Consider the following 27,076-nt stretch of genomic DNA (forward strand, 5'->3'; position numbering starts at 1 on the left):
AGTAATAACTGGTTGAGGTGGAACATGCAAAGTTCACATCAAAAGGTACCAAATTGGATTTGATGGAACATTTCAGCTCTTGATTCTCACCTGCTTCATCTCTGTAAATAAGCCATCTGGGTGCTTCTGACTCTTCATAGCAAAATGAAGAAACTCACAGCTGCACACAGACCTGTTCTTTTTTTTCTTTTAAATCTTAAAATCCTTGCTTCAGGTGAAATCTGTGGCGCCAGCGTGAAAGTCCTGCAGAATCACAAACACCAAATCACTTTACTGTTGCACAGGGATTTTTAATTTCACTTTATTTAGTGGCATTCCCCTTCAACAAGACAACAAGATGTAATGTAAACGACGGTGGTGAGGGGTAGAGAGAGTCCAACACCAGTCAACAATAATAATGTACAAAAACATATTAAAACTCAAAGAAAATATAAAAAAAATATGAACAATTGATGATATTACATGATGGAAACGTCCTCATTGTTTAGTACAAAATCAGCTTCCGGATGGAAAACACCCGCCTGTCCCAAAGCAACAAGTATATTCATATAATACTAATAAAAAGCTTCCATGTACAGTTCAATAATACTGCTTCTATCACTTTAATGTGCAAGAATTAAAATGTTGGGAGAGCAGTGTGTGCCCAGCAGCTCAGGTGTGTGTGTGCTGCTTCTCATCGTCTGCCCAGAGTCACACCGAACACACGGGGAAACACAACCCAGAGGTTTTTGGTTTTAAAGCAACTTCTCATAAATAACAGCGATAAATCAAAACGACTTTGGAGCTTTAAAGGTGGGTGTTTGTCTGGACGGGCTGAGCTCGCTGCTCGCCCGTTTCCTGGATTTGTGCTGAGTTAGGACCTCCTCTCGTCTGACTCTGGAGAAGATAATTTACCTGAAGTGACAAACTGCTCCTCAAAAAAACAAAATAAGAAATCCTTTTGAACTCCTGTGGACTGTCTGCAGCGCCCCCTGCTGTGCAACGCCAGGCAGGCTCCTAATCCAGCTTCCTGATGCTTTAAAAGTAATTAAGTCGTCGCAGAAATCCTCACAGTTTTGGCTGCGATCAGGTCACAGGCCTGCTCTGTTCACGGCGCTCTCTGGATCCTCGGGTCCCTTTAAAAGCTCTGCAGCGGAGCCAGCAGAACCGAATCCCTCCAGCCGGTGGACAGGTCGACCCGAGGCCTCAGTATGCTTCAACGTGCTGGTTGGGTCGTTTATCTGTCACCCAGTATCCAACTATTTGCTTTGGAGCAGCGGATCCGTCACTAATCACCAATAATTTAACACACACACATAATATGACATGTGCACGCAAGAAATCAGCTGTGAAACCGTCAGAGTTCCTCAATGCAACTCAGCTGCACACACTGAAACCAGGAGAGCAGGTTAATTTCGCCCTCTTGTGGCTGCAGCAATAATAACAGAAGCAACATAGAAAACAAAATCACTGACTTCCTTAAAAAAAAAAAGTGGTGTGAAAAAAAAATTACATCTTTAAGATAGTGTAAGGAGTGTAATATGTATTATAACATTTCTGAAGTAAAAAGTCACTGCAGCCTGCTCTGTAAACGAGATCGTTTGTGTTTTTCATGCTGAAACATGATTAATGCAACATGAAAGTGGCATAATTCCACGACTATTCCCAGATCTAAGGAGAGACTGTGTTTCGTAAGAAAGCTGAGCCAATAAGCAGCCGTGTGACTGACCCAGGAGGTGAAGGTGAGCACACATTCAGGACCAAATAACAGCTATCCCAGTGTGAAAATAAGAAACTGATACACACAAAAAGGAGGGAAACTGAGAAGTCCTCCTGAGTGGAGAAACCATTAATATCTCATGAACTTGGCTCCTTTTCGGTAAACTGAGGACTCGGCTTGGGCCTCACTCATTACAAGGAAAAACACCAACAAATGATAATATCGAAAAAATGATCTATATAAATGTGTTTTTCTTTCTCACCAGGAAGCCCTTTAAATTCTACACACCTCACGACTTGATGTTTCAAGCCTTTTCTAGAAGCCGTGCACTTGGTGAACATTCAGAACCGCTGCTGCTTTTGAAGCACACTGAGGCCTTTAACCAGTTGAACCCTGGAATCACCTGGGTGTCGTCTCGGTAACGAGCCCGCCGTGCTGACCAATCAGCTCCCAGAGCTCCACCCGTCCGTCGGTCAGCCGGTGAGCTCCACGGGAAGCTCCCGGCTGCACAGCGCCTCCCACTGTCGAGCCAGGAGCGAGATCAGTCTCTCCCTGCTGTCGGCTCCCGGGACAAACACGCACCACTGCACCTCGCCCTCGGCCCCCCGGCCGGCCCCGCCCCCTCTGGGCGGGGCCTCCGCCCCGCCGGCGGCAAAGTGGTCCATGGTGAGGTGGCAGAGCAGGTCGGGGCCGGGCAGGTCGTCGAACACCAGGGTCAGAGCCTGGGGGTAGGTCTGGTAGCCCAGCAGGACCCGGTCCAGGTCCCGGATCCTCCGAGCCTCCCGCAGCTGATAGCGCTCCCTGCAGGACGACACGAAAATGACGCGATGAAGCCTTAAGGTTCCTTCATCTGATGGATTATCTTTGTGTATAATGGAAAAAAACAAAACAGGTTCTGCATCTTAAAAAGGCTTTTTCTTTTTTCTAAAAATGTGGCTGAAAGAAAAAAACTGAACCAAGAAATCCATGTTTTCAAACTAAACACGAATGAGTTCATCTGTGCAGCTGAATGCAGGTGGGAGATGGGAATGTCGGAGAGAAACATTTGCCAGTTCAAAATGATCAACTGGCAATATGTTGATGTTGTCGATGTTGATCGATGGACTGAATACCAAGGAGAAGCAACATGGCTGCCTCCAGCAGCGCTCCTTCTCTGTCCTCGGAGAATCAAACCTTTGGGTCGACAGTCGCTCTCTACAGACACTGAAAGTTTTCACCTCCTCAAATTCCTTTGCTTCGTTTGTCTCATGCGCCAGCGGCAACAAGGAGCTCGACCTCCACAGGAAATTCAGGTTTCTGTGTCCTGCCAAAGGTTGTTTCCACAAATGGGCAAAGGAAGATGGAGGATCGAACAGTTTACAGGAGGACTGGGAGAAAGCCTCCAGTGCCAAAAGAGCCAAGGCCTCAAAGGTAACAACAGTAATCTATCACTGCAGGCTTCACAGTAAAGCAGGAATTTATGGCAGTATCTTCAAATAAAAGCAACAAATGGGTGAAACTGTGCTGTAGTGGTTTGCACTGTTGCCTCACAAAAAGACTCCCTTCATGTCAGAAGCTTCCTGTGGAATTTGCTTGTTTTTTCCTGGACCTCGATAACTTTTTTGTGGTAGCACAGCTTCATCAAGTAACACAGAGACCAGTGTGGGTACCTGGTGACTGTGTGTGTGTGTGTGAAGTGTTGATAATACACCACATGAATGAAACGCATTCATCGGTGAGCCCATTCACAGGACCGGTGACGTGTCGAGCTTTTTACCAGCTCGTTGGCTGCGACAGGCTTCAGACCGTTTTGATCCGGTCTGAACAAAGCAGAGAGGACATGAATGGACTAGATTCAAACAAAAGCAAATGGAATTATTCATTCTGAGTGATCTGACTGAAACGAGTTGAAAGCGATATTCACACCAGGACAGTGCGAGCTCCGGCGCACCGAGCTGCCGTTCTGCTGAGAAACAGACGGAGCTCCAGAGACGTGGCGCTCTGCTCACCTGGACGGAGGCTCTTTGGCGAAGTCGGGCAGTGGGTAGCTGACGTAGTCCTCGTCCAACAGGAAGACGTCGGTGCTGGTGAGGATGAGGGTCCGGGGCTGGAGGACAGGAGATGAGGCCGAGCCAGGACCAGAGGAGGAGGAGGAGCCTGAGAGGGAGGAGCTCTGGCCGGCCTGGCCGCTGGAGGCCTGGACCTGCAGGAACACAGTGAAAATCAGGAAATAAGTCCTCAGGTGATTTATCAGCATTGATTCAGGAAAATCTATCATGACTTTTAAAAACTTATATTTTTGAGTCAGAAAGATGAGTTCTTCATATGCTAAGTAAAAAAAAAAGAAAGTAGGTAATAAAACCGATCAGACTTTATATGACTGGAAGGAAAAGAAGTCTTGGCATTCGGCTGTTATTGATCTAACTTGAGCCTCTTAAATTCGTTAAATCCTGTCTGTTACCATAAGTTACTTTCATTCTTTCACAGTCACTCTGAACACAAGAAACAAGCCAGTTTGAAGAATGCAAAATGGAGAAAGTACAGAAATGTCTTCAAATGCAGGGTGTAACACCTGTGGAGCAGTGATCACACCTCTACTTCGAAAAGATTAAATCTCATGAAAAGAGATGCTGGAGACAAAAACACTGCCACAAAAACCCCAACACCTCCTGCAAACTGTATACAGAGGAGGAAGTTCTGACCTGGAAGACCAGCAGGTACAGCAGGACGTTGAAAGAGCGCGAGGACGAGGACGCCGCGCTGGCAGGAGTCTTCCTCTCTGCCACGATGAAGGTCAGGTCTCCCATCTCCTCCTCACTGGGGTAAATGAACTTCACCTTGCTGCTGTGGACCAGCTCGTAGTTTTGCATCTTTCCTGTGGCAAAGGAACAAGAATCTCATTACCAGCGCCCATCTGAAAATCTGCAGCCTCATTTTCCTTCATACAAAATAAATTGTTTGGAGCAGGCCTGCTTATGTGAGATGTGTTTATTTTCATTGTTATTCATCAGAACTCATCTTATTTTATTTTCATTGTCTGGAGGTTCAATCTGTTCCAAAGAGAATTGATTTTATTGCAATAAACAAAACAGAATTCAAATTATTCATCGAGCGATGAGGAGATCCCACTGTGTGAAAACATCAGAAAAATCTTCTTCTAATATCCTGAAACTGATGAATCACCATTAAAACACAAAGGAACCAACTGTGAAATTTACCGTTTAACAACAACAAAACAAGACTCCGAGGATGCCACACGCCCCGACGACTGCATGTGGACGAATGAACTTTACAAGCCACACACTGAAATACAAGGAAGTTAAAACTTTCAGTTCAAGATTTTAAAGACTTAACTTGCTTCTTTAGTGATTTTTCAAGTCAGTCATAATAAAAAAGGCCTTTATCCATAGTGTAATGTGAAAAATAGATTAAAACCGATGGAGCCACATATTCTCCAAATAGGATCTACTTCCTCATTAATTTAGTAAAAGGACTTCCTCCTGTGTAGTCACGGTTTGATCACTACTAAGGAGCGAACAGACTGATTAATGAACTTGATTTTGCTTGTTGAACCACCACACTTCCGGTGATTACCATTTCGTCATGTTGTGTCTCCTCATGTCCAGCTTCCTCTCGCTGGCTGGTGGGCGTTAGTGGAATGCGTCTCTATTCACACAACTGTTGTGTTTTGTTGTGTTTGTTCTTGCGCACCACACTGCCCTTCTGTCCTTGCTCTATATGTTTGTCAATTTACATTATTTAATAAATAAAAATTTAAAAACCACAATTGCGATGGATATTTAATTGCTCTGGGATGCAATTTTGAGAAGGTATAAAGCTGTAGAGAATGGGGGGAAGAAAGGAAAAAAAAAACCTTTCGTGATTATTTTTTGAAAACTGACATTTTACTGTCATCATTTTATGTGATTGTTATATTGATTAAATGGATTCTTGTTAGTTTTACAGAGACGGGAGAGGAATGAGTCAGTAAATTCGGTTTCCGCTGAGTGGAGCCTGTTCAAACGTGTACCTGTGTTTGTGCTGGTAAACTGAGAGTAGAAGTCCTGATCCGACGGCTCCGGAGGCGGAAGCTGCTGCTGCAGGCTGAGGGCCGACATCAGCTCCTGCAGGAAGACGCCCGTGCCGTAGCTGTCCCTGCTGAGGCAGCAGACGATGTGTTCGGCCGAGCGCCCTGCAGAGACGGAGCCAGAGAGCACAGCCGGCGGAGAGCCGGGGCCAGCGCCATGACTGAGCAGCTGTTTAAACTTGCATGATCTCTGCGCGCGCTGCGGAAGAGCCGTGTGTGAAAATCCACCGACCGACAACTCTGAAGTACTGGTCGAACAGTCCCACGTTGACGGCCAGCAGCTCCGACAGTCTGATGGACAGACAGCAGCACAGAGCCGTGTCTGCATCTCCAGGGTCAGATATGTCCAACACTGACACACACACACACACACACAGAGGCAGAGATAAAACACAAAACACAAAAACTGATGGAAAAAATATGAAAAACTGAAGGTAAATTGAGACAAATTAGAAAATCAGTAATTCAGTCAACTAAAATGAAATGAAAAGCTTCAAGTATTTTTTAAGCGTTTAAGGCTTCCAGTTGAAAAAAGAAAACATCTGATCTCACAAAATATTGTTGAAACATTGAATATTTTAGTTTTTAAGATATAACACTGTAACTCTCCCACATCACATCTTGAATTCAACCAGCGATTTTCAAACTGAGGTGTGTGTACCAATGGTGGGGCATTACCGCCCTCTAATGATATGTGGAAGAAAATATGTCAAATTAAACCAATTTAGAAATACTATCAGAGTTAAAAAAGTATTTATTTGATTAAAACCGGCAGTGATTCATCATGTTCTAGCTGAATGTATTCATGAGAAATGACGAGGTTAGAATGAGTTTGAGTTTCCGTGATAATAACGCTTTTACAGTGCGGTTGGGAAAAAATGTTGGAAAACAATTAAACATGTTTCCTTTGCGGGAATCACAAGAGAGAGTCCAGGATGAAACATTCCTTTTAACTCTCTCGTTAACTCACTCTCACATATTAAGTTAGATCAGGGATGTCAAATGTACGGTTTGCGGGCCGTTACTGGCCCCCCAGAGAGCCCAATCCAGCTCGATAGTTGAAATTTTCCAGCAGTGACAAAAAATGACATCAACTGCAATGTATCTATTTGACCACCAGGGGCACACAGGAGTATAACATTTGAATCCCACTTTGGTTTGTATTAAGTGTCAGAAATTGCAGTTCTTTTACTGAAATTTCACATTTGTCATATGTTGCAAACGGACACTTCATTAAATGTGAACTTGTTAATGATATATTAATAATTTTTTTGCATTCAAGCAAAGAGATTTAGAGTTTTAGTTGTTTATAGATTATAATGCTATTATTTGACACACTGAGTTAGATGGGCAGATTCATGATGGATGTACAACAGCAGAAAAAAGAAAAAACAAATATGAGGAGCCAAGTTGAACTGGTAGATTTCCATTTCTGAAACTATCAAGTGCAGAAAGTAAAACCTCACTTATAAGAGGTAACGAAACAAATGGGATTGATGTGCAAATTTCAGAAAAGCACATTTTATTAAGATATTTGACCATTTAATGACATTGATTACTTTTGAATTTTAGGAGAGCAAAGCATTAAAAAAACTGTAAATCATTGAAACCTGTTTTTATTCAGTATTTTTTTATTTATTTTGCACATCAGTCCGACCTTGTTGGAATTTGGATTACAGCCTCCAGCTTTGATGAGTTGGATTTTTATGTGAAAGGAATTTCAACCTGTGACATTTGAAAGAATTTGTTAGACTGAGAGTCAGTTCAGTAATCTCAGGGTAAAACATGGAAGTTTTCAAGTTTCTGCAGAATCCGGTCCTGGAAAGAAGCTCCGACGGCGCCAACAGCAGTCAGTAAAATATGAATGACTCCTGAGAGGCGCCGGGGTCTGGAAACATAATCCTATCTTGTTCTGCCTGAGCCACTCGTGTCGATGGATCTCACCTGAGTGATGGCCGAGCGCGGCGGCAGAGTCCTCCAGCAGGAAGTAAATGGAGTCGGTGGAGAGCAGCAGACAGCAGGTCAGTTCGGCCTCTGGAGATTTGTAGAGAACCACGGACAGCCACAGGACCTGCTTGATCTCCTCCGCCTCAGACTGAGTTTACAGAAATGGAAAAAAAATAAGAGAAAATGGAAAACAGATTGTTAAATGACAGTTTTATTCCCAATAAAAATGAGAGACTGGTTTGCTGGCTCCTTGCTGCCATCTAAAGCATTTCAGAGGCTGCATTTTAAAGCCCTTGGATGACTTTTTTTTTGGGAATGATCACCGTTCATTACACACATCTGATGTCTGACCAGCTCAGACATCTGCTGTGTTTCCTGTGCCGTTTTGGTGCATAACGATAATTGAATACAAAAACCTGAATATGTGACAACCCATTTTTTTCATCCTGAGTTGATTAAGTTGAAAAAATGAACCTGGGGTTTTCTAAACTTGAATTCTAATAATAATAATGCTAACATTATGACCACTGGAAAAATATTATGAGGGGTGTTTTTTTTCCTTTTTGCAGTCTCATATCTAACAAACATATTCTGAGACTTTTCTACCAGAACTAGCTTTGACCTCTGCAGCAGTTTGAGCTGTATTTGTCCATCCATCACACACGCAAGCCTTGGCTGTCCTCTCTTGGACTTACTTGACAGACACAGACCACAGAAGACTGAACATCCCGCGTGAGCTTAAGCTCTGAAGATGTGCTGACCCAGTGCTTTAGACTTCATAATTTCATCCTTCTCAAACTTCAATCTTGACGCTTTTGCAAGGCTCTCTGCTTGTAACACCTCAGCTTTGGGGGGAATAAAAGTTCACTTCCTCATGGATCGATGAGGACAGAATGGTCATTCACTCAACTGTCAGTGGTCATAATGTTATGGCCGGTCGAGTTCATACGGCTTTATTGTGGATAATAAAAGACCCGACTTCCAGCCTTGAATAAAATAAAAAGCGGTGATTGTGAGAAAGTGCCAGTGTTCACTCTTCACTCTACAAACTGAGGTCAATAATCCTGTAGTAGTGAAACAGACAGAAAGCTTTGTGGCCGTTTCCTACCAGAGCGATATATCTGTGGAAGTAGGTCAGCAGCTGAGCTTCTCCGAGTCCAGCCAGGAGCTTCAGGCCTGGAGTGAGGCCCGGGATCAGGTGGGGGGACGGCTGGTTCTCTTCCACCTGGAGACGACAGGAGTCCCAACTGAGGAGGAGGAGGAAAACAACGTAAATGCCAACAACAGTCAAGAAAACGGAAATGGGTTTCCCGTTTATAGCGATATTTCGTTGATTCAGTTTCAATTTGAGTTCTGTGTCTGGCTCAAGGGCAGAAAGATAAGCAGCTCCATCAAGACCGATACAAAGCTCCATGACACCAATCTGCATTCACAGACTGTTCATCTTATTAGCGATAAATTAATGTCTTTTGTTCTCACTGATAAATAACTTTGCACATTGTGTTTGCAGGACTGGCAAAGTAGAAAAAGCAGCACCGTGGCCCTAATCAAAGTGCATCATGACTAGCAATCATCTGCAAACGCACTGGCACTTCCACAAGAGAGAGGATTCTACAGCAATGAACAGAGAACTTATTCTGTGCTGGACCAATAAAAAAAACTGATAAAAAAAATAAAATAAATGAATATCTACCTGTTGGAGCTGTGAGACTTTCTGGTTCTGGAACAACAACACTGATCCTTGTTTCTGAAGCAGCCTGAAAACAAATCAACCAAACAACAAAGCTGAGCCACTGGAAGAGAAAACTGCTGATTTAGACAGAAAAATAAAAACAACAGCAGAACAAAAAAGAAAGACTTGAGAATTCACGGTATTTTTTAGACTACGAATCACTTTATTCAGCTGTTAGGCTGATTCCATCTGGGAACACTAGATGTCTCCATATGACAGAACACTGCTACAGAACCATAGAAAAACTTCGCATACTACTGTATCTGACTGGCAAAGCGAGCAAAAATGATCAAATCTACACAGATAAATTTAAATGAACATGTAATAGAATTAAATATGGAATGGAAAGAGAGAATCAGAATGAGTTCAGAGGATCTGAGGAACTTCTGAGCAACTGACAAAAAGCAGAATTATTTTTTTTTCTGCCATAAAGAAAACAAATAAGGCAAATCAAGGGCAGATGTTCTAGAACAGCAGCTGCTGGTGCAGCTACATGTGAGCATGGAATAATAGCTGAATCTGATACACCAGTGAATCTTTTATGGGTTTTGTTGCCCTCTCCGTGACAGTTTTTGACGGATACCTTTTAGTTGTGACGTTATATAAAGTGCTGCCTCTGCCTCCTCTTGTTCTTCCTACCTTGATGCGGACACGGCCTGCAGGGCCGCGGTAACGCCACCACCTTCAGCCAGTCCAGCGAGGCCCTCCGCTGGCTCAGCTCCAGCAGAAAGGCGCTCCTGTCCGGAGCCAGAGGGAAGAGCGTCAGCAGCTTCTCATCGCCAAGCAGCAGCTCCAAAGAGTGACTCCTCCTGAACACAACGCCGAGCACGAAACACAAGAAACACAAGAAACACAAGAGTTTAAGAGTCTGATTCAAATGGTTTTCACCCAAAATGATTTATTCAAGAATCCTGTATTCGTCTGAATAGAAGACAAGCTTTTCATTTCTAGTAAACAAGCGGTTTCCTGGTGCAGAACAATTTAGAGCCCTCGTCGAACCGTTGACAGCTTCTGTACCTGCGGCTGTGTTGTGGGTCAGAACATGATGAAGTGTTGCCGTTTCTGTCCCCGACCCGAGGGTCTCTCTCCCCGGGGTGAAGCACCACGGAGCCGAGGGGAACACGGACGAGTCTGCACCAGGAGGAGCAGTTCTGCAGGCCAGCGCCGCTCCCCTCCTTCTCCAGCAGCTCTCTGAGCTCCATCCTCAACACCCAGAGGTGTTTGTGAGTGAGGAAGAGCAGTGACGGGAGTAACGGCTCCTCCGGTAAGGCGTCGAGAAGGCGCAGGTGTGAGCTGGGAGCAGAGGAGGAAGACGTGGAGGAGGATGAGGGGTGCAGGTAGGCGGTGTAGCCTCCCTGGGCTGCCTGGCTCTCCTCCAGCTCCCAGGAGTTGAGGAGCGATGGAGGAAGGAGCTGAGGAGTGCTGGAGAGCTCCGGGTCTGAGTGAGTCACCTGGAAGGTAGAAGAGAGAAATGCTCATTTGTTTCTGGAAGATACAAAAGGCACTGAAGATCAGTTTTCCAGATATTATTTTGTGTGCTGGGTCTAAAAGAGGCGGCACTGTGGTGTAGTGTGAAGATTCATGCTTCACAGTGAGGTGTCCCTGGTCTGACTGCAGGACAAGGACGCCATAAACAATCAATGTGAATTGGACATAATATGTGTATGACCCACAGACAGAGAAAAAAAAAGTTGACGTATATTATGAGCTATTAATAATTATATAGGCCTGCTTTTGTCGGTGCACACCACCAGCAGGCAGACAATATAACACTTTACTCATTAAAACTTTTAATGCTCCTTGCAATGATCATTATTTATCAGCCTGTGCACACCAATTGACAGAAAAATAATGCTTTACTTGCATTTTTAAGGATCTTAGCAACCGTTATTAGGCGTGCATATGCACACCACCAGAAGACACATGCATAGAAATCCGTACTTATGTGAACTTCTAAGGGTCTTAGTAACCGTTATTAGGCGTGCACACGCCCATGCATACCTGCATGAGCACATGCACACCACCGACGAACAGATAATCGGATAAGGCCACCATGTCAGGAACAGAATATGGAAATACAGTTTACAATTCCTCATATTTGGGTATTTATTACTCAATTAAAGCTTGGCATTATTCAAAAGTGTGTCTTGTAGTAAATTAATGTAGCATAAGAACACTGTTTCTTAAAGTTCAATTTCTCTCTGAACTTCCTCGTTCCATAACATTTTTTGGATATTTCTTGGAAGTATGTTTTGTATTGCTTTGAACAATATATGAATAGGTTCATCTGTGACTCCAAATGACCCAAAGTTGTGAGTGATGAAGGCAGTTAAATAATAGGGATGGTTTATAAGCACATGAAGAACGTGTCTGTAGCTTTGGTGGTCCAGTTTGGATCTCGTGGTTAAAAAGAGCGAGCTTGCCTTTCATACCATCATCATAACTTCACACATTTCTCTGAGGGCCTTAAAACACCATCTTGATGGGAGGTGGAAAACTTTCTGACTTTGGTGGGTGAACCAGCAGCACAACACAAAATTGTGTTTGAGATGATATCAACACTGTTATTTTGTCTCATTTGACAGATTATTTTAATTCAAATGGAGCCAAATTAAGTGAAAATATATTTTAATGTCTCTTTAATGTCTCTTGTTTAACTTATTTCCTCAAAATATGATATAAATCTGAATCTGCAGGATATTTGTGATTGAATTTTCACACCAGTGATGAATAAAAAAAAAAAAAAAAAATTAACAAATTAAAAAACAGCGTTACTGCGTCTGACCTGGAGCAGAGCTGTCAGCTCGGTTCTCGTCCTTCGGAGCTGCTCTGCATTGGAGAAGATGAACCAGCGGGTCGACCTGCCCTGGAGCTTCAGAGCCAGGCAGCAGTCGGGGAGTTCGGCTTGGCAGGAGAGCAGGATCCGGGAGTAGGGCAGCAGGAAGTCCACCTGGAGGCTGGACAGCACCGCCTCCACAGCTGGACTCTGCTCCTGGCCTGTCGACACGAGAACAAATTACTGCTCAGTTCCCCAAAGGCAGCGTACAAAAAACACACACAGCCACAGATTTTAATGGCTGATTACAGATAATTTGACGGAGTCTGTGTTCACCTGCGTCCAGACTGGTCTTCGTGAAATCAGGTGACAAATAGAGGAGGCCCAGCAGGCGGTCAGTCAGCACCAGACACGCCTCCCTCTGCTCCACCTCCTCGTCTACCTGAACACAGCAGCACCACAGAACTCTGCTGATCCCAATCTCCTTCTCTTCCTCCCGCTCACTCTGCTCCTCCTGACGGCCGCCGGGCTCCTCGGCAGCAGGAGGCGGGAGCGGCGTGGAGGACGAGGAGGAGGAGGAGCCAACCAACTCCTCCGCAGAGTTATCCAGACTCATCTCAAAGTAACCGTCTCTGGAGCTCGGACTGGAATAAGAAGAACAAAACAACAAAGGAAAATGAGCTTTTTGTGCTAAACTGCTTTGTTAATAAGTGTCCACAAGCGTCAGCTATCATTAAACCCGATGATGAATGAACCACAAGTAGAGGAATCTCACAAATGAATATTGCACAAATAAATGAAATAAAAACAAATCAAAATAAAATCTGAGAGTTTAATGAAAATGAAAGAGGATTTTTACAGATTTAAAAATACAATTTTCAGAGAAGAAAAGATATCAGGTATGTGAGGGACCCTTAAAAACGGGCAGAAACTCTAGAGAGATCTGAAAATAGCTCACATGTAATATAAAATAAAGTGAGTTTGGTCCCTTTCTGTTTTATTTTGAGCCTTTGTGTCATACATGCAGTTATGTAACAATACTGAATGAAAAAATAAAAGGCCAACACTGATTTTTTTCCCTCTTTGAAACAGCTCCAACAACAGGTTATTTGACACACAATTCAATAACGAACAAGTTCCTCCAGAATACCAACATTTGCAGGATATCTTTGATTTGAGTGAAATACGAATAATATATTATTTAGCAAAGAACTATGAAAACACAAGGAGTCGCCACCAGCAATCCTGAAACCCAGGACAGGTTCACAGCCGAATTACCTGGGACTGCTCACTTCAGTGCCCTCTACAGGAGACTGAACCTGTCTGGACTCAGAGCCATTCTGCCCTTCCTCCCTCTCTCTGTTCTCATTCTCCTCCTCCTCCTCCCTCATCTTCTGCTCTGCTAGCGTGGAGCCCAGGCGCTGGGAGAGCTGGGTAATGAAGTCTTTATTGGAGGAGGACAAGGAAAGTAGGTGAGGGGGGAGCAGAGGACACCGGGCAGCGCTGCAGGACCGACAGCTGGCTTCAAACGGTCTGGAGGAGGAGGAGGAGGAGCAGACGCAGCTGGAGAGGAGAAGGATGAAGGTTAGAATATTATTCCAGCACAAAGTCAGATTCAAAATCACATTTAGAGAGAAAGCAAAGCTGCTGAGAGGTTTGGAGCTGGGATGTGACAATGACAGTGGAAATGAAAACACACTCCTGAGGAGCAGTGTGTGTTTTCTGTGGCGTCATTAAAGATGATTGAAATCCAGCAATTAAGAGTCTGTTTTTGTCTGACAGAAAAGCCACAGCTGAAAACTAATGTTCGGTTTTGATTGTTTGGTGCTTCATGTGCAGACTTTAGTTGAAAGAAACTTTCCTTGACCTTGTCAAACTTGGCAACCATTGAATTCACTTTACTTTATTATTGAAATTATATAAGAATCCAGTGTCGTTACATGTGTAAAGGAGCGGGAGATAAACTTAATAAATCCTATCTCTTCTCCATCAGCTAATGATTGATTCTCTTCCATGTTATGCACAGCAGGGCAGCGGTGACCTGGAGGTCAGAGCAGCGAGACTGACTGGATGGTTAAGGTCTGAATTCTATCCAGAGTTACATCTGGAAAGGCGTCTGGTTAAAAACTTGTGGAAAATCTGATGTGAAGACAGGAAGGAGCAGCTGAAAGATCAGCGTGATCATCAGCAGAGCGTCTCATTCATCTAAGTTATTCTGAGATTACTGCTTTTCACTGGGCTTGTGTTTATGAACTCATGGAATTGACTATTGAGACCATTTATGTCTGATAAATTGCAGAGCGATGTCTTTTGCTGTCACACTTTCAATTTGAAAAAAGCAGCATTCTGCGGAGTGAGGGCGTTTGTGTTTGATAGTTCAATATTGCTTTTTGCAAAACCATGTTAAATCACTGGAAAGCCTGTTTATTTTCACTTATAAGATGCCATCTCTGTAAAGATCATGCATTTGTGGGATAAGCTGCTGAGTTGAGTCGACACACGAACACACAGACATGAAGTGAACAGTGAATAACAGCAAATGCGGCAGGAATATTTGCCACGTCAGTCACACCTGTATTAACCTTCATTATCAAGCAAGACTATGGAGGAGTGACAGTTAAAAAATAAGCCAATGGAGCAGTTGCAACTTGATCATATTTCAGCGCTGCTGACATCCTCTTCTGCTCATGAACACAGACATGAATATTAACCTAACAAGCACAAGAATTATTTAACACAATGGCATTGTCATTTTTTGTAAAAATACTCCACTCATTTTGAACCACCTTGCTTGATTTTGAAATTTCAGATCAAGAGCAAACACAAAACAAACAGCAGTAAATAAATATGAGTGGGAATGAACAGTTTCTAGAGATGAGCTTTGACGTGACGAGGCTACTGATGGATCTTCAGACTGACCAGACAGCGGCTACAGAAGCAGTAGTGGTTGTACTTGTGGGAGCTCCAGGGTGTGTGTGGATGGGCGGTTGGACAGTAGGTTGATAAACCTGCAGATAAACACAAAGCAACATTAGACAAACATCTAAGCCAGAGGTGTTGATCTCATTTTACATCAGGGGCCACAAACAGTACAGTTTCATCTAAAGGTGGGGGCTCAGTCCTGTAAAATTATAGTTTAGTTTTGAAGGAAAAAAAATTCTAGAAAATTCTGAAAATGATCAAATCTGATGCACCTTTTAGAAAGCAGAACATGAACAATTCGAAATGTCCCAAACAAAAAAAAGTTAAATCAGAAATTCTGCCCGTTTGACAGAAAGCTGTCAGATTAAAGTCTTTCTGCAGCTTTCAGCAGACATGTTCTCACAAACTCACCCTCATGATGGGGCTTTGATGCATCTTTCTTTCCTCAAAAATCAGCTGCACTGCTGATCCCTAGACTATGAGCGCTGCTCTGCTTTTTCCAGAGAACTTAGGATGTTATGATAGATATAAATAAGACTGAATGCTGAAGCACATTTTACTATTATGATTTTAATAGGAGCAACAAATTTCAGAAAATGTGTGAAGCTCCGCTTTTCTTCACAAGTGAAGAGAGTAGTTCTCGTCTCATACATGATCCAAAATTTAACAGTGTCCCACTTTTTTTATGTGTGTGTGTGTTTCACCTGGGTGGGGTCTGCAGACAGGAGGTGGGAGTTGGCATTAAAGTTTGCAGGGGGCGGGGCGGCGTCCACAGGAGGGAGGAGACTGGGGGGAACGGGGGCTTCTTCTCTGCTTGTCACCTCTAAAACAGGAAACACACATGAGTGGCGTCGGCTGCTGAAAATCTGTAAACTCAACAAACTTCTCAGCAACAAGACACAGTCCGAGGCTGAAAAAGTGACGAAGGACAAGTTTAAATTTAAGTTAATTGTAAAAATCATGAATTTGAGTGACAGTACAGGTGGCTCTGGGCTTTGGTTTAAAATACATCCATGCATGTCAAATCAACTATATTAGTGTGATCAGCTTATAAAAGCAGGTTAGTGACACAACAAGCAGAGACATTAACACAGAATTTAGGTCAGAATCCATCATTGTGGGGCGTTATATATCCTCCTCCTTACTGTCCTATGAGACACATGAAGGTGAAATTGCTGTCCTTTTTCACACTTTACTCCCTCTGCAGGGACAGTGAAGGGAGAGGCAACATCTAAAACTTCAACCTTGACTTTCCAGGTATTAACATGCTTATTTTAAAAGTTTCTTGTAGACGTGAAACAAGAACAAAACACACGTGTCTAAATGCTGTACGTTAGAACTTTCAAAGAAAACAGAGCTGATTCCAAAGTGAAAGCAGCCATAAAACCACCGCATTGGAAACAGCCTCGCTGTGCACGTTCAATGCTTTTTTCTTATTTTTCTGTAGCACATTTTGTGATGTGATTTAAAATTCATTTCCAGTTTCTCATGCAGTTGCATGTCAGAGGAAAATCCATGTGATAAAAATCACTCAGAAAAGCCAGTTAGAGACAAAAGGCATTAGTGTTAGCTGCCATTATATATAAAAAAAAAAAAATTCATGCCTCTATCCAAAAAAAGCAAGTTTTGTATGAAGTAAAATATATCTCTCTTTATTTTGTTCACTTTGAGAAGAGGTTTCAAACCATTTTCCTTGGTGCTGCACACAGAAAGACTGTGGACCTCATCTCTAATTGACCAAAATATTACAGAGAAGCCAAACACTAGTAGACACGCCCACACTCACTGCACACAAAAGCAGAAGCTACAAAAACAAACAAAAAAAAAAACACTGATTGTACAAATGATAATTAAAAAGGAAAATTGATAATGTATGGAAAAATGTAATTACTTTTCGTGTCTTTGCTGCTAAACTCTCAAGTTTATTTATGTTGTGTTTATCGCTTAATAAAAACAGATTTTGGAAACATTTGACACTTTCTGTAGCTATAAAAATCTCTACATTTTCTGCATTTTTACATAATCTGATTGAAATTTTTAACTCCTAATGTCTGCTAAAGCTACATTTATCTTTATATCATCCATAGAATTGTCTGTTTTACATAAATACAGATAAATGTTCAATGTGGGATCAAAAAATTAGTTGTGACTGATTCAAATTGTGAATGTATTTGTCTAAACGGGAAACTCTAGAGCTCAAATGAGCATTTTACTAAAACAACAAAACATGTCAAACTAATTCAAGGAGCAATTCTTTGAGAAGCAATTAACTGGTTGATCATGAATCAAGTGAAGAAAGCAGAGAGGATTCAGCTGCTTAAATTTTCACTGTTCTATATCATCATCAACTCATATTTGTTGTAGTTTTGGAGAATTTGTTTAACAAAACATAACATCTCTGGGCTGCTAGAATGAAATGAGGAAATCTGTCTGCGTTTGATTGGTCAGAAAAATCAGCTCGATATTATTTGTCACTCCCAACACCGTTCAGAGTTATTCATGTATCCAGCTGCTTTCGAAACCAAACGTTTTAACATTCAGGACCAACACTTGTGGCTCTGTTTGATCATTGGCTGAAAGACCACAGACACCCCCCCCCCCCCCCCCCCCCCCCCCCCGCCTCCCTCCTTCAGCACAGCACAGCCTGATACATACATGATTACCTTGGCTGGGGCAGGCAGCCTGCTGGGCCGGACAGGAAGAAGAGGAGGAAGAGGAGGAAGAGGATTTGACAGCAGCAGGAACAGCGGCAGAGGAGCAGAGGAAGGAGGGAGAGGAGGCGGAGAGAGGAGAGGAGGAGGGGGAGGAGGAGAGGTGAGGAGGTGCGGCAGCAGACAGCCTGGTCTCCTCACTGATCTGACGAGAGGACAGAGAGGAGGAAGCCTTCAGAGATCATCTACTCAGCACGTCAGCGAGCTACAACCAGCAGCTCCATCAGCAGCAGAGCGACACCGAGTGGCGACGCTTTCACTTCATTACAGCAGCTTAACTATGAAAAGTGAAGTTTATGAGCTAAATCTGTTTGAAACGGCAAGGTATCTGATGCATGCAGAAATGTCAACGTAAACATTAAGTATCCTGCTCTCTTCAAGCTTGAGATTGTTTTTGTGAAGTCATTATTAAACGGTCCAGAGAGGGTGTTCAGCTTAAACACTGGGTCAAATGTTATCTATTATGAATAAACAAAAGTGTATTCCTCTGAATAATAAATGACAGAACTATGCAATTTTGTTTGGAAAAATACCATTTAGGTGTAAACATGCCATTTCAAAAGTTATAAAAAATGTCTAAGTAATTTAACGCACCACAGATGTCCAGTAGTTAGTACAAGAGAGCTACTGGTTCCAACCTGCTGGTTTCCAGCAACTATACAGAGACTGCATGTTCTCTCTGTGCCTGTTTAGATTCTTTACACAATCTGAATAGAAGTCATGCTTTGCAGAATAGGTTCTCTGTATTTGAAATATCTGAAACTGTATTTATTTGTAATAGTGTGTTTAAAAGGTTTCAAAATGTGTTTTTTTTAAAGAATTTTCATTTGTTTTAAAGTGCGCTCTATAAATGATTAAAAGGCTCACAAAACCTGTTTATTTTTTAGAAAAGACATTTTCTGTGTGAACTGCTCCTGCATGAACAGATTTAACTCATGAACTGCACACGTTGCTTCCCGCTGCTGTCAGCCACTTCACTGACTGGTTCCTCTGCTGCTGATGGATTTGTGAATGAAAAAAGGGTTTGCCAGTAAGTGTTGTCCACTTATTGTCCCTCATCCATCAACACCGCATTACAGGAGTGAAATCAAAATTTTCAAAACCCACAGCTTGTCTTGAATGTTGCAGAATTGGAGATCTGTTAGTAGTTAACTAATGATCTACACAAAGGTGAAAGTGATTAAACCACCACAGCAGATTTTATGGCTAATAATACTAGCAAACACAAAAATAAACAAATAATTAAGATTTCTAGTTGTAGGTTGTGTAGTCCTCATTAGAGTTCAATGATCCAAGTCTTCTGGGACCAGGAACGCCTCTAGATATTATTAAAAATACTCAGTCAAGCAAAATGCTCTCATTTTCATGTGCAGGAAAGAAATCAGCCTTGGGCTACACTGTGGTACTGAGATAGATTAAAAAAAAGCCTCATTTAAAACAGAAGTGTCAAATCCTGGTCCTCGGGGACAATATCCTGCATGCTATCAACGCCTCTTTGCTCCAACGCGCCTAATTGTAATCAGCGGCTCATAATGAAGCTTTCTGTGAGGCTCGGTCATGACACGTTCATTAGATCCCTGGGTGTTGGGGCATTCAGAGACATCTTAAAAAACATGCAGGACAGAGGCCGTGCACGGCCAGGATGCAGCACCTCCGATTTAAACCCTATTTTACATTTAGCGCATGAAGTAATGTCAGCGTGACACATAAATACCAGGAACGCAGACGGACAGAGCCTCGGCGTACCTTCTTGTCGCTGCTGCTCATCCTGTCTTTCACTTCTTTGGCTTTCTGAATGGCTTTTAACACTTCCACTGTGTCCAGCTCCTTCTCTGTAGTCACTTTACTGTCCAGGCAAACCTGACAGCATCAAAAAACACACAAGGCAGATTGTCAAATGAAAAGTGGTCGTGTTACAATGGGATTATTTAGTCTGTCAGTGCTAACAGCCGAGATGAGACGCAGAGCAGTGGAGTCAATGATTTGCTTGTGAGTTACATTTCTTTTAGTCAAATAGAAGTAGGAATAAAATAAATATCCATCAATAAAATTGCATTGTTGCGGCTTTGGCTGTACCTCAGCTGCACGGTCTCCAAACTGGGCCAGGACTTTGGTTCTGTAGTCTGGGATGATGCACATGGGGTTACTGGACAGGTTGAGCTTCTCCAGGCAGGGCAAGGAGCCGATGTTCTTGATTTCCTCCAACTTGATACAAAACACAAACAAAAACACTCCAACATATTAATCTAAGCAGAAAATCGTTCATCTCTGTATTTCTCTCAAACATTGCTGCAGTCGCACTTTTCCCACCAAATAAGATATTAATTTTCAGGATCGAGCATGTCATTGGAAATAACTTCTGAACGGTCTCATTCTCTGCATGGATCTCTGTCACTTTGTCCACAGGACCCCCGGGATGCCACTGGCGCCGTTACCTGGCTCAGCTGGTTGTGGCTCAGGTCCAGATTGACGAGAGAGTAGAGCTTGGTGAGACCGGTCAGTCGGTCCAGCTGGTTACCGGCCAGGCTCAGCGTTTTGATGTTTCCCAGGCGAGTGTGAGCGGCTTCCAGGGCCCGGAGACTGTTGTAGGACAGATCCACATGGACCAGGTTGTAGAGGTGCTGCAGTGATGAAAGAAATGACAATCAGTGACAACTAAACCCCGGTTGGTCTGATTTTACCTGTCGTTTGTTCATAACTGTGGGATTAACATGAGGCCGAGTTAAAAAATCATTAAACAGACCAAATCAGATCATTTCCCACAAATCCTAATCAAGCAAGTATATTCTTTTTGATGTTGTCACATACCTGGAGGTTTTCCACAGAGGACAGCTGGTTGTAGCTCAGGTCCAAAAACTCCACCTTAGGAATCAGTTTCTACAGGAGACAAAAACCCAGAATCACCTCTCATATCTAATGAATGAGCTAAAACTCTCCTTCAGTCCTTTAAACACGCAGTTTGACACTCAGTGGTCGAATCCAGCCTGCAAGATGACATTTACATACACATTTACTTCTTTATCTTTTTCACATGAAAGTAACTACAATTCTGTATTCATCCACTGGGGGGCGTATTGGCTAAAGAGAAACTGGCAGGAAGAATTTTTGATCGTATTTCTGATACAAAAATCTCCATTTGTTCATAATAGACTCTGGAAGAAGTGGAATGAATATGAACATTAACAGAATGTACTCAGTCCAATTGGCATTAATACGGTTCACATTGTGCATTTAGCCCAATTAAATCCAAATCAACTCGGGACAGGATGGAAAATCCCAAATGAGATCAATATGGCTGAATGTTCTAACCCTGTGATGACAGAGAGGGACACATAAAGGGCAGCATGTCCTGACCTCCTGTCACAGCAACCAGCACATTTATTGGAGCAGGTTTGTATTTTAACAAATAACATGCACATATAAGTAAATCAGAAACAAAAATATACCAATAGATCAGTTCCCATGTTAAAATTTTTGAACAAACCTTTTCAAAATATAAAAACATGACGCGTCAACAAACTAGGGTAAACAAATACTACTGGACAGAAGTCTATGGATTAAAGTTTTAAGCTTGTGTGTTTTCTTGATTACAACATACAAAAAGAAGAAAAAGAATTATTGAAAATAATGTAAATGTGCTACCAAAAAAAAATGGGAAGTTAGGTTTTCTTTCCAGTTGTTTCTAATACCACTGCACAAACTCAGAAGTTTACAGCATTTTATTTATTTTGATTGTTATAATTAAGGCCTGTAGTCATAAAAAGAATTGAGAAATATCTGATCTTGTGGCATATCTTAATACTTTTGTATAACAAACTGTATTTATACAGCACTTTTCTAAACCATTGTTAAACTGTAGTAAAAATTAGAGTTTAAAATTAAAAAAAAAAAAAAAAAAAAAAAAGCAGAATTGGTGTTGAGACCTAAAAATGTGTTTTAAAATGAAAACGGTTTTGAGCTTTGTTTTGAAGGTCGTCAGAGACATTAGAGTCTGAAATGGCAGAAAGTTGCATAATCTTGGAGCCTTTGCTCCAAAGCAAAGTCACCAAGAGATCTGTCTGCAGAGTAAATTCTGATTTCTAAACTTTCATGACTGATAAGCTGCAACTACAAAACTTGAAATATTTCACACATGAAGACTCACAACTTCCATAAAAGACGAATGACAACATTTTCTTTAAGAAAGAATAAATGCAGGTTAAAGGCACGTGACTCTCTGTGTACGTGTGCGATTCTTGTCTCACCACGGAGCCGTCGATGGTGCTGATGCAGTTGTGGCTCATGTCCAGCGTGGTCAGGTTTCTCCACACCGGGATCACAGCAGTCACAGGACATCCGGACTCCACCCCCTCCGGTTCCCACTGAGAGAACTCGCTTGCTTCCGGGACCAGAACCGACTGGAAATCACACAAATCGCACGTCAGTGTGCTCGCCACACACGACACACTGTGGATCGGGGGATATCAGCGGAACCGTTACCATCATAGTTTCCGTGGAGCGATGGATGCTCAGAGTTGCCAGACTCGACCTCAGTGACGGCAAACCTTGAATCTGATGAGAGCTGCACTCACTGATCTGAAGGCAAACACAGAAATTAAGTTTCAGATAAAAGTCAGGCTGGTGTTGAGTGGATATCTTATCTTGTCACATAGTTAAAATGAGCATGAAAATCTGGGAATTTTACTGTGTGTTAGAGACATTAATTTGTTGGATAGTTTCTGCTGGGATGTTCTAAAAGACAGACTGAAATGCTCAACGGTTCAAAGGCAGGAGGTTATTAAAGCTGGTTTACCAACTTTCATTCTAACTTTCAGTCCCCCTGCAGGGTAGGTTCAGGTGTCTGCGTGCTGAAACACACCAGATTACAATCACTGATTCCTCACTGGGCTTTTCTGGGATACTGACAGTAAAACATAATCATTAGACTCAGGTGTGTTGAAGGAGGGAGGAATGTAAAACACGCTGACAAAGTTCAACACCTGTTTGTGAAAATGAGCCCTCAATGACACCACCTGTACAAATGAAGGTTATGAATAACATTGAATGAGTTATATATTTAAAGGGGGCTTACCTCTATTTGCAGCAGGGATTTAAAAAAAGACAGGTCAAAGGGCAGGGTGCTCTCCTGGATGTTACTGGTTCCGACTGGTCCCCTGGTACCAGATATCTGCCAAACAGAGATAAAGTCTTGTGTGAACACTCCCCTCCTCTGTGGAAGAGAAGGGCCAAACAGGAAAATGTGCCTTCTGATGTAGGGATTGGAGTTTTAGACCTTTAGATATCGGAGCCTGCAGGTGAAGTCGAGGATGTGTCCCAGGTCGGTTTTGGCGTCTCCGTTGCAGCAGGTGGGTTTGGCCAGCCGCAGCTGCTGGGTGACGGAGTACAGCTGCAGAGGACGAAGGGAAAACACCTCTCCGGCTTGCAGCAGCTGCTCACCTGGACCGCGCCAAAAAAAAAAAAAAAAAACTAAGATGAATAACTGAACAAGACTGCAGCTTGTGTGAAATACACTGCAGTGGAGAGAGAGAGTGAGCAAGGCAGTTCAGCATTCATTTCATCCTCTCTGCAACGCAAACTTTAAAGACTATGACAGAAAATTGGTGCACCTGGAGAAAACCTATACGTGGACCGGGAAAACATTACAACTCTCGCTGTGAGGTTGGAGTAGTAAACCACTACACCCACACTGCTTAATGCTGTGCAGGGTCATTCGGCACTGAACATGGAAACTGGTTTTCACAGTGCTGCTGAAGCCACAATATAGAAATGTTTGGGTGTCTCACACTCAAATGGTAAAACTAAAAGTACCAGTTTAGAAGGAAACTTTATAAGTACTGTAGACTAGAAAACTGATAATTAGTTAATTTATTAACACAAACTTCAGGAAGAGCCACGGCAGGAGACGCCAGACTTGACTGAAGAAGTTTCATTAATTGTTAACCAGTATGGAAATATTAGAGCAGCAGATCGGAGGTGACGGGTTAATCATACCTTTATGAAACAACTCCTCAGCCAGAGCTGCAGTGATGCCATTAATCTCCTACAAACCAAGAAAAAGGTTATGAGCACTTCTACTTGCTACAAGACTTTACTTTTCAGCACAAAATACTACTGTATTGTTTATTGTTTATTGTTTATTTTATATTTCTAATTTATTCTTTCATTGTCTGTACTGGGACTACAGAACTACATTGAGATAAAATAAAACACACACTACTGAAAGAAGGACACTTGTATATATGAAATACTTGAAACTGTATGAGCCTTCACAGAATGATGAATAACAAAGCAGAAAGATAAAATAACGCATTTGCTTGTTCTGACATCGTCACATGCTGCTCATCACGCATCACATGAGCGGGGATTTCTCTGGGCTGTGTGCTGCACAGTTCTCTGAGGACAACAGTGGTCTTTTCTGTCGTTACCATGTGATCACAGTGTCCTACATCTCAAAGTGATGAAGTGCTGCTCACGGTGCACGTGTCATTTCATGTTCTCAGTATAACTCCATTTTCTGCAAGCTGAGTTCTAAAAGGCGTTGTACTCGAAGTCCAGAACAGAACAAAATCACGCGTCTAACTCACATAGAGGTAAAAGTGCAGAAAATTGGCGAGCGGTGTGGGTGTGGCCTGTGGAAACTGCTGAAGAAGTGTTTGTAGGTAGAGTTCCAGCTCTTTCTGCCGCCGCTCCACCAAACTCTTCGAGTTCTTTCCCAAAATCTTCTTGGGAGGAAGAAGCCCCCGGTCGACTTTTTTCTCTGCTGTTAGCTGGAGAGACACGTGTCAGGATAAACTCAAATGATAATACAAAACAGACATTTCCTGGTGACAGTGAAGCTACAATTCTGCTGCGCTGTGCCACCTTAAACTGGTTATCTTTGTTTTACAATTTGCTCAAACAAATTAAGTCATATAAATACATCAGCCTGAGCCTGAAATTACAGTGAATTTCTGCACTGCCAATTTTTTTTTAATAATCTATGATTTCTTTGGTTGTAGTTAATTGTTCTCCATTTCTCTGCTTTGGATGGTTTTCTCCAGGGGGAAGCTTCTGCTGACTACCCTACTGAGAGTTGAGTGTCTGCTCTTAAAAACTCCAAGTATTGTTGGAGTACAACTTTATTTTGTTGTGATAAACACAAAATCCTTATTTTTTGTTCTTTTTATGTTATAATTAATTGACACAGATACTATGATGTATAAACATTAAATCTGTAGGCACAATATAGAAATTGGTAAAACTGTTTGTTTTTGTTGTTTTGGGTTTTTCTGTGTTGTCATTTCATAAGGACCTTGAACCAAACCATTCGTCTTACATTTTACTACCTTATGCACCAAACACATTTAAGTTGCATCAACACTGGACATTTCTGAATAAATGAATATTTAAACCAAAGGAAAATAAAGATAATTTAGATTTGTTGAGTTCCAACAATTGTATTTTAAACAGTAATCATTTCTAGTTGCAATACAAGGTGTCTTCTCTTATTTTATTTTTTTTTTCCATTTGAGTGAAATTGGTCTTGTTTTGACAGGACTAATACTAATGTCAACTAATGGAAATTCTTATTGCCCTTTAAAAAAAATTTAAAATCATAAAATGGGTCACTATGACTTGCATTTTGTTCTGTAAATGATTTCCTAGATTGAAAGCCAATTGTTCAGACACCGTTCCTAACATCACAAGAGCAAACTGTTCAAGCTCCTTCCTTCACATGGCGTTTGTGTGTTGGTGTTATCAGGTGCTGGGTGACCTGCTGTGGCCTCTTACCTTCTCATGGAGGTCATGAAAGTCACTGTAACGATGTTTCACGGTCCATCTGTGCTGCCCATCTGTTACATCGATGATATAGACCTGAAACAAAAACATGAGCCTGGTCAGTGCTTTCAACATAGATGCATTATAAATTAATTACAGTGAAAGGGTTGAAATGTAGCACTCTTGCTCCACTTGCCAAAAAATTTGAAGCTTTTTTTTTCCTTCAGATCCTTCACCTGAGACAACTTCTAACCTTTCTCCACACAAATACCACCTGCAAGTTTCATCATTTCTGTCACACAGCAACTACGTTCTTTCCATATGATAATGTTCATGATAATAATAGTACAATTATTAAGGTCCACTGATACTTTTCCTGAGGGTTTTAAATCTGTCGCTTTGAGAAAATTTCTAAAATTTAACAAAAATGCAGTTTGTTCTGGATCTAAATGACAATTTTTAACAGTTTATCAGTCCTGAAGGAAGCAAGTGGTACAGTGGTTTGGTCTGTTGCCTCACTGTAAGGATCATCTGATTCAAGTCTCGTCGTGAGGGATTTCTGTGTGAAGTTAAATGATTCTGATCAGAGGCTGTGTGCACCTTGGACCGGTCATAAAGCTGTCACATAACACTCGCACCATAACCATCACACCAAGGATATTTGGAAACATCAATTAACCTCAGAACATGCGGACTAATGATAGAAAGACATCCAAACCAGGACTGGAGCAAGGGTGGAACTCACTCTGGAACAACAATAACAACTCAACCATATGGTCCACATCTTTGCAGTTGGTCAGTGTAAAGTATGTTACAAAGGTAAAGAAGGTGGATGAATGGATGGATGGATTTATACGTGTCTGTTCTTTCCGGCAGATTACACCATACAACATATTAGTCATTTAGAGTGAGAGAAAGGGGCTCGGGCTTATTGTCAGATTTGTTAAGACTGGCTGTAAACCAAAAAAGAAAGTGAAACTATGTGACACCTCAGTTAGCATTACAGGTACCAACTAGCAATTAGCTCCTCTGCAACATTCTTTCAAAAACATACAGCTGCAGAGAACCAAACCATTGGAAATCACGTCAGAAATTTTGAAACACTTGTTCTACTAACTACAAATTAAATTTAACTGACTGTAGCTTGCTGTCACTTCGGCAGTCCTGCAGCGAGCCTTGCTACATGCTAAGCTAACAGCTATCGACTTACAGTGTAGTTTTCCACCAGCTCCGAGCCGACAACGCACACTTGTCTCTCAGAGGCCTCTTCTGGAAACGGGGCGGGCTCCATGTTGACGTCGAGACGAGATGACTTTTAAGTGTTACTCGGTGATTAAAAAAAGAATAAATAAAGGTATTGGGAGGATATCCAGCGTCTCTTCTCAGTCAGCTGCCTCCGGCCGCCATGTTTGTTGTGATGATGACCGACGCAGCTGACTGATTGAAAAAAACTTTATTTAAAGTT

General features: G+C 42.2%; 1 protein-coding gene across 2 annotated transcripts; it reads right to left on the minus strand.

Annotated features, from left to right (window-relative positions):
- Positions 1–287: 287 nt before the first annotated feature.
- Positions 288–27,023, minus strand: nisch (nischarin). Of its 2 annotated transcripts, XM_030091967.1 has the most exons (28): positions 26,822–27,023; positions 25,624–25,707; positions 24,438–24,620; positions 23,845–23,893; positions 23,126–23,289; positions 22,925–23,020; positions 22,333–22,428; positions 22,098–22,250; positions 20,662–20,730; positions 20,289–20,474; positions 19,930–20,058; positions 19,600–19,713; positions 17,806–17,998; positions 15,847–15,965; positions 15,140–15,228; positions 13,499–13,783; positions 12,557–12,864; positions 12,230–12,441; positions 10,462–10,895; positions 10,084–10,253; positions 9,406–9,469; positions 8,821–8,959; positions 7,710–7,860; positions 5,998–6,117; positions 5,709–5,870; positions 4,381–4,553; positions 3,688–3,881; positions 288–2,500 (listed from the first exon to the last, which is right to left on the minus strand). In XM_030091967.1, the coding sequence occupies exons 1-28, from the start codon at positions 26,900–26,902 to the stop codon at positions 2,173–2,175; spliced, it is 4,545 nt and encodes a 1,514-aa protein (XP_029947827.1). In that variant the 5' UTR covers positions 26,903–27,023; the 3' UTR covers positions 288–2,172. The 2 variants fall into 2 exon arrangements, with proteins under 2 accessions (XP_029947827.1, XP_029947828.1); XM_030091968.1 differs by lacking the exons at positions 288–2,500; positions 3,688–3,881; positions 4,381–4,553; ... (9 more) ...; positions 13,499–13,783; positions 15,140–15,228 and having other exon boundaries at positions 15,877–15,965; positions 17,798–17,998.
- Positions 27,024–27,076: the final 53 nt, after the last annotated feature.

Source organism: Salarias fasciatus, chromosome 5 (genome assembly GCF_902148845.1).
Source record: "Salarias fasciatus chromosome 5, fSalaFa1.1, whole genome shotgun sequence".
Lineage (NCBI taxonomy): Eukaryota > Metazoa > Chordata > Actinopteri > Blenniiformes > Blenniidae > Salarias > Salarias fasciatus.

Coding starts and splice junctions, on each gene's coding strand:
- nisch (XM_030091967.1), bottom strand. CDS start 26,902: ATGGAGCCCGCCCCGTTTCCAGAAGAGGCCTCTGAGAGACAAGTGTGC. Junction 12,865..13,498: donor ACTGAAGTGAGCAGTCCCAG/GTAATTCGGCTG, acceptor TTCTTATTCCAG/TCCGAGCTCCAGAGACGGTT. Junction 7,861..8,820: donor TCCACAGATATATCGCTCTG/GTAGGAAACGGC, acceptor CTGTAAACTCAG/TCTGAGGCGGAGGAGATCAA.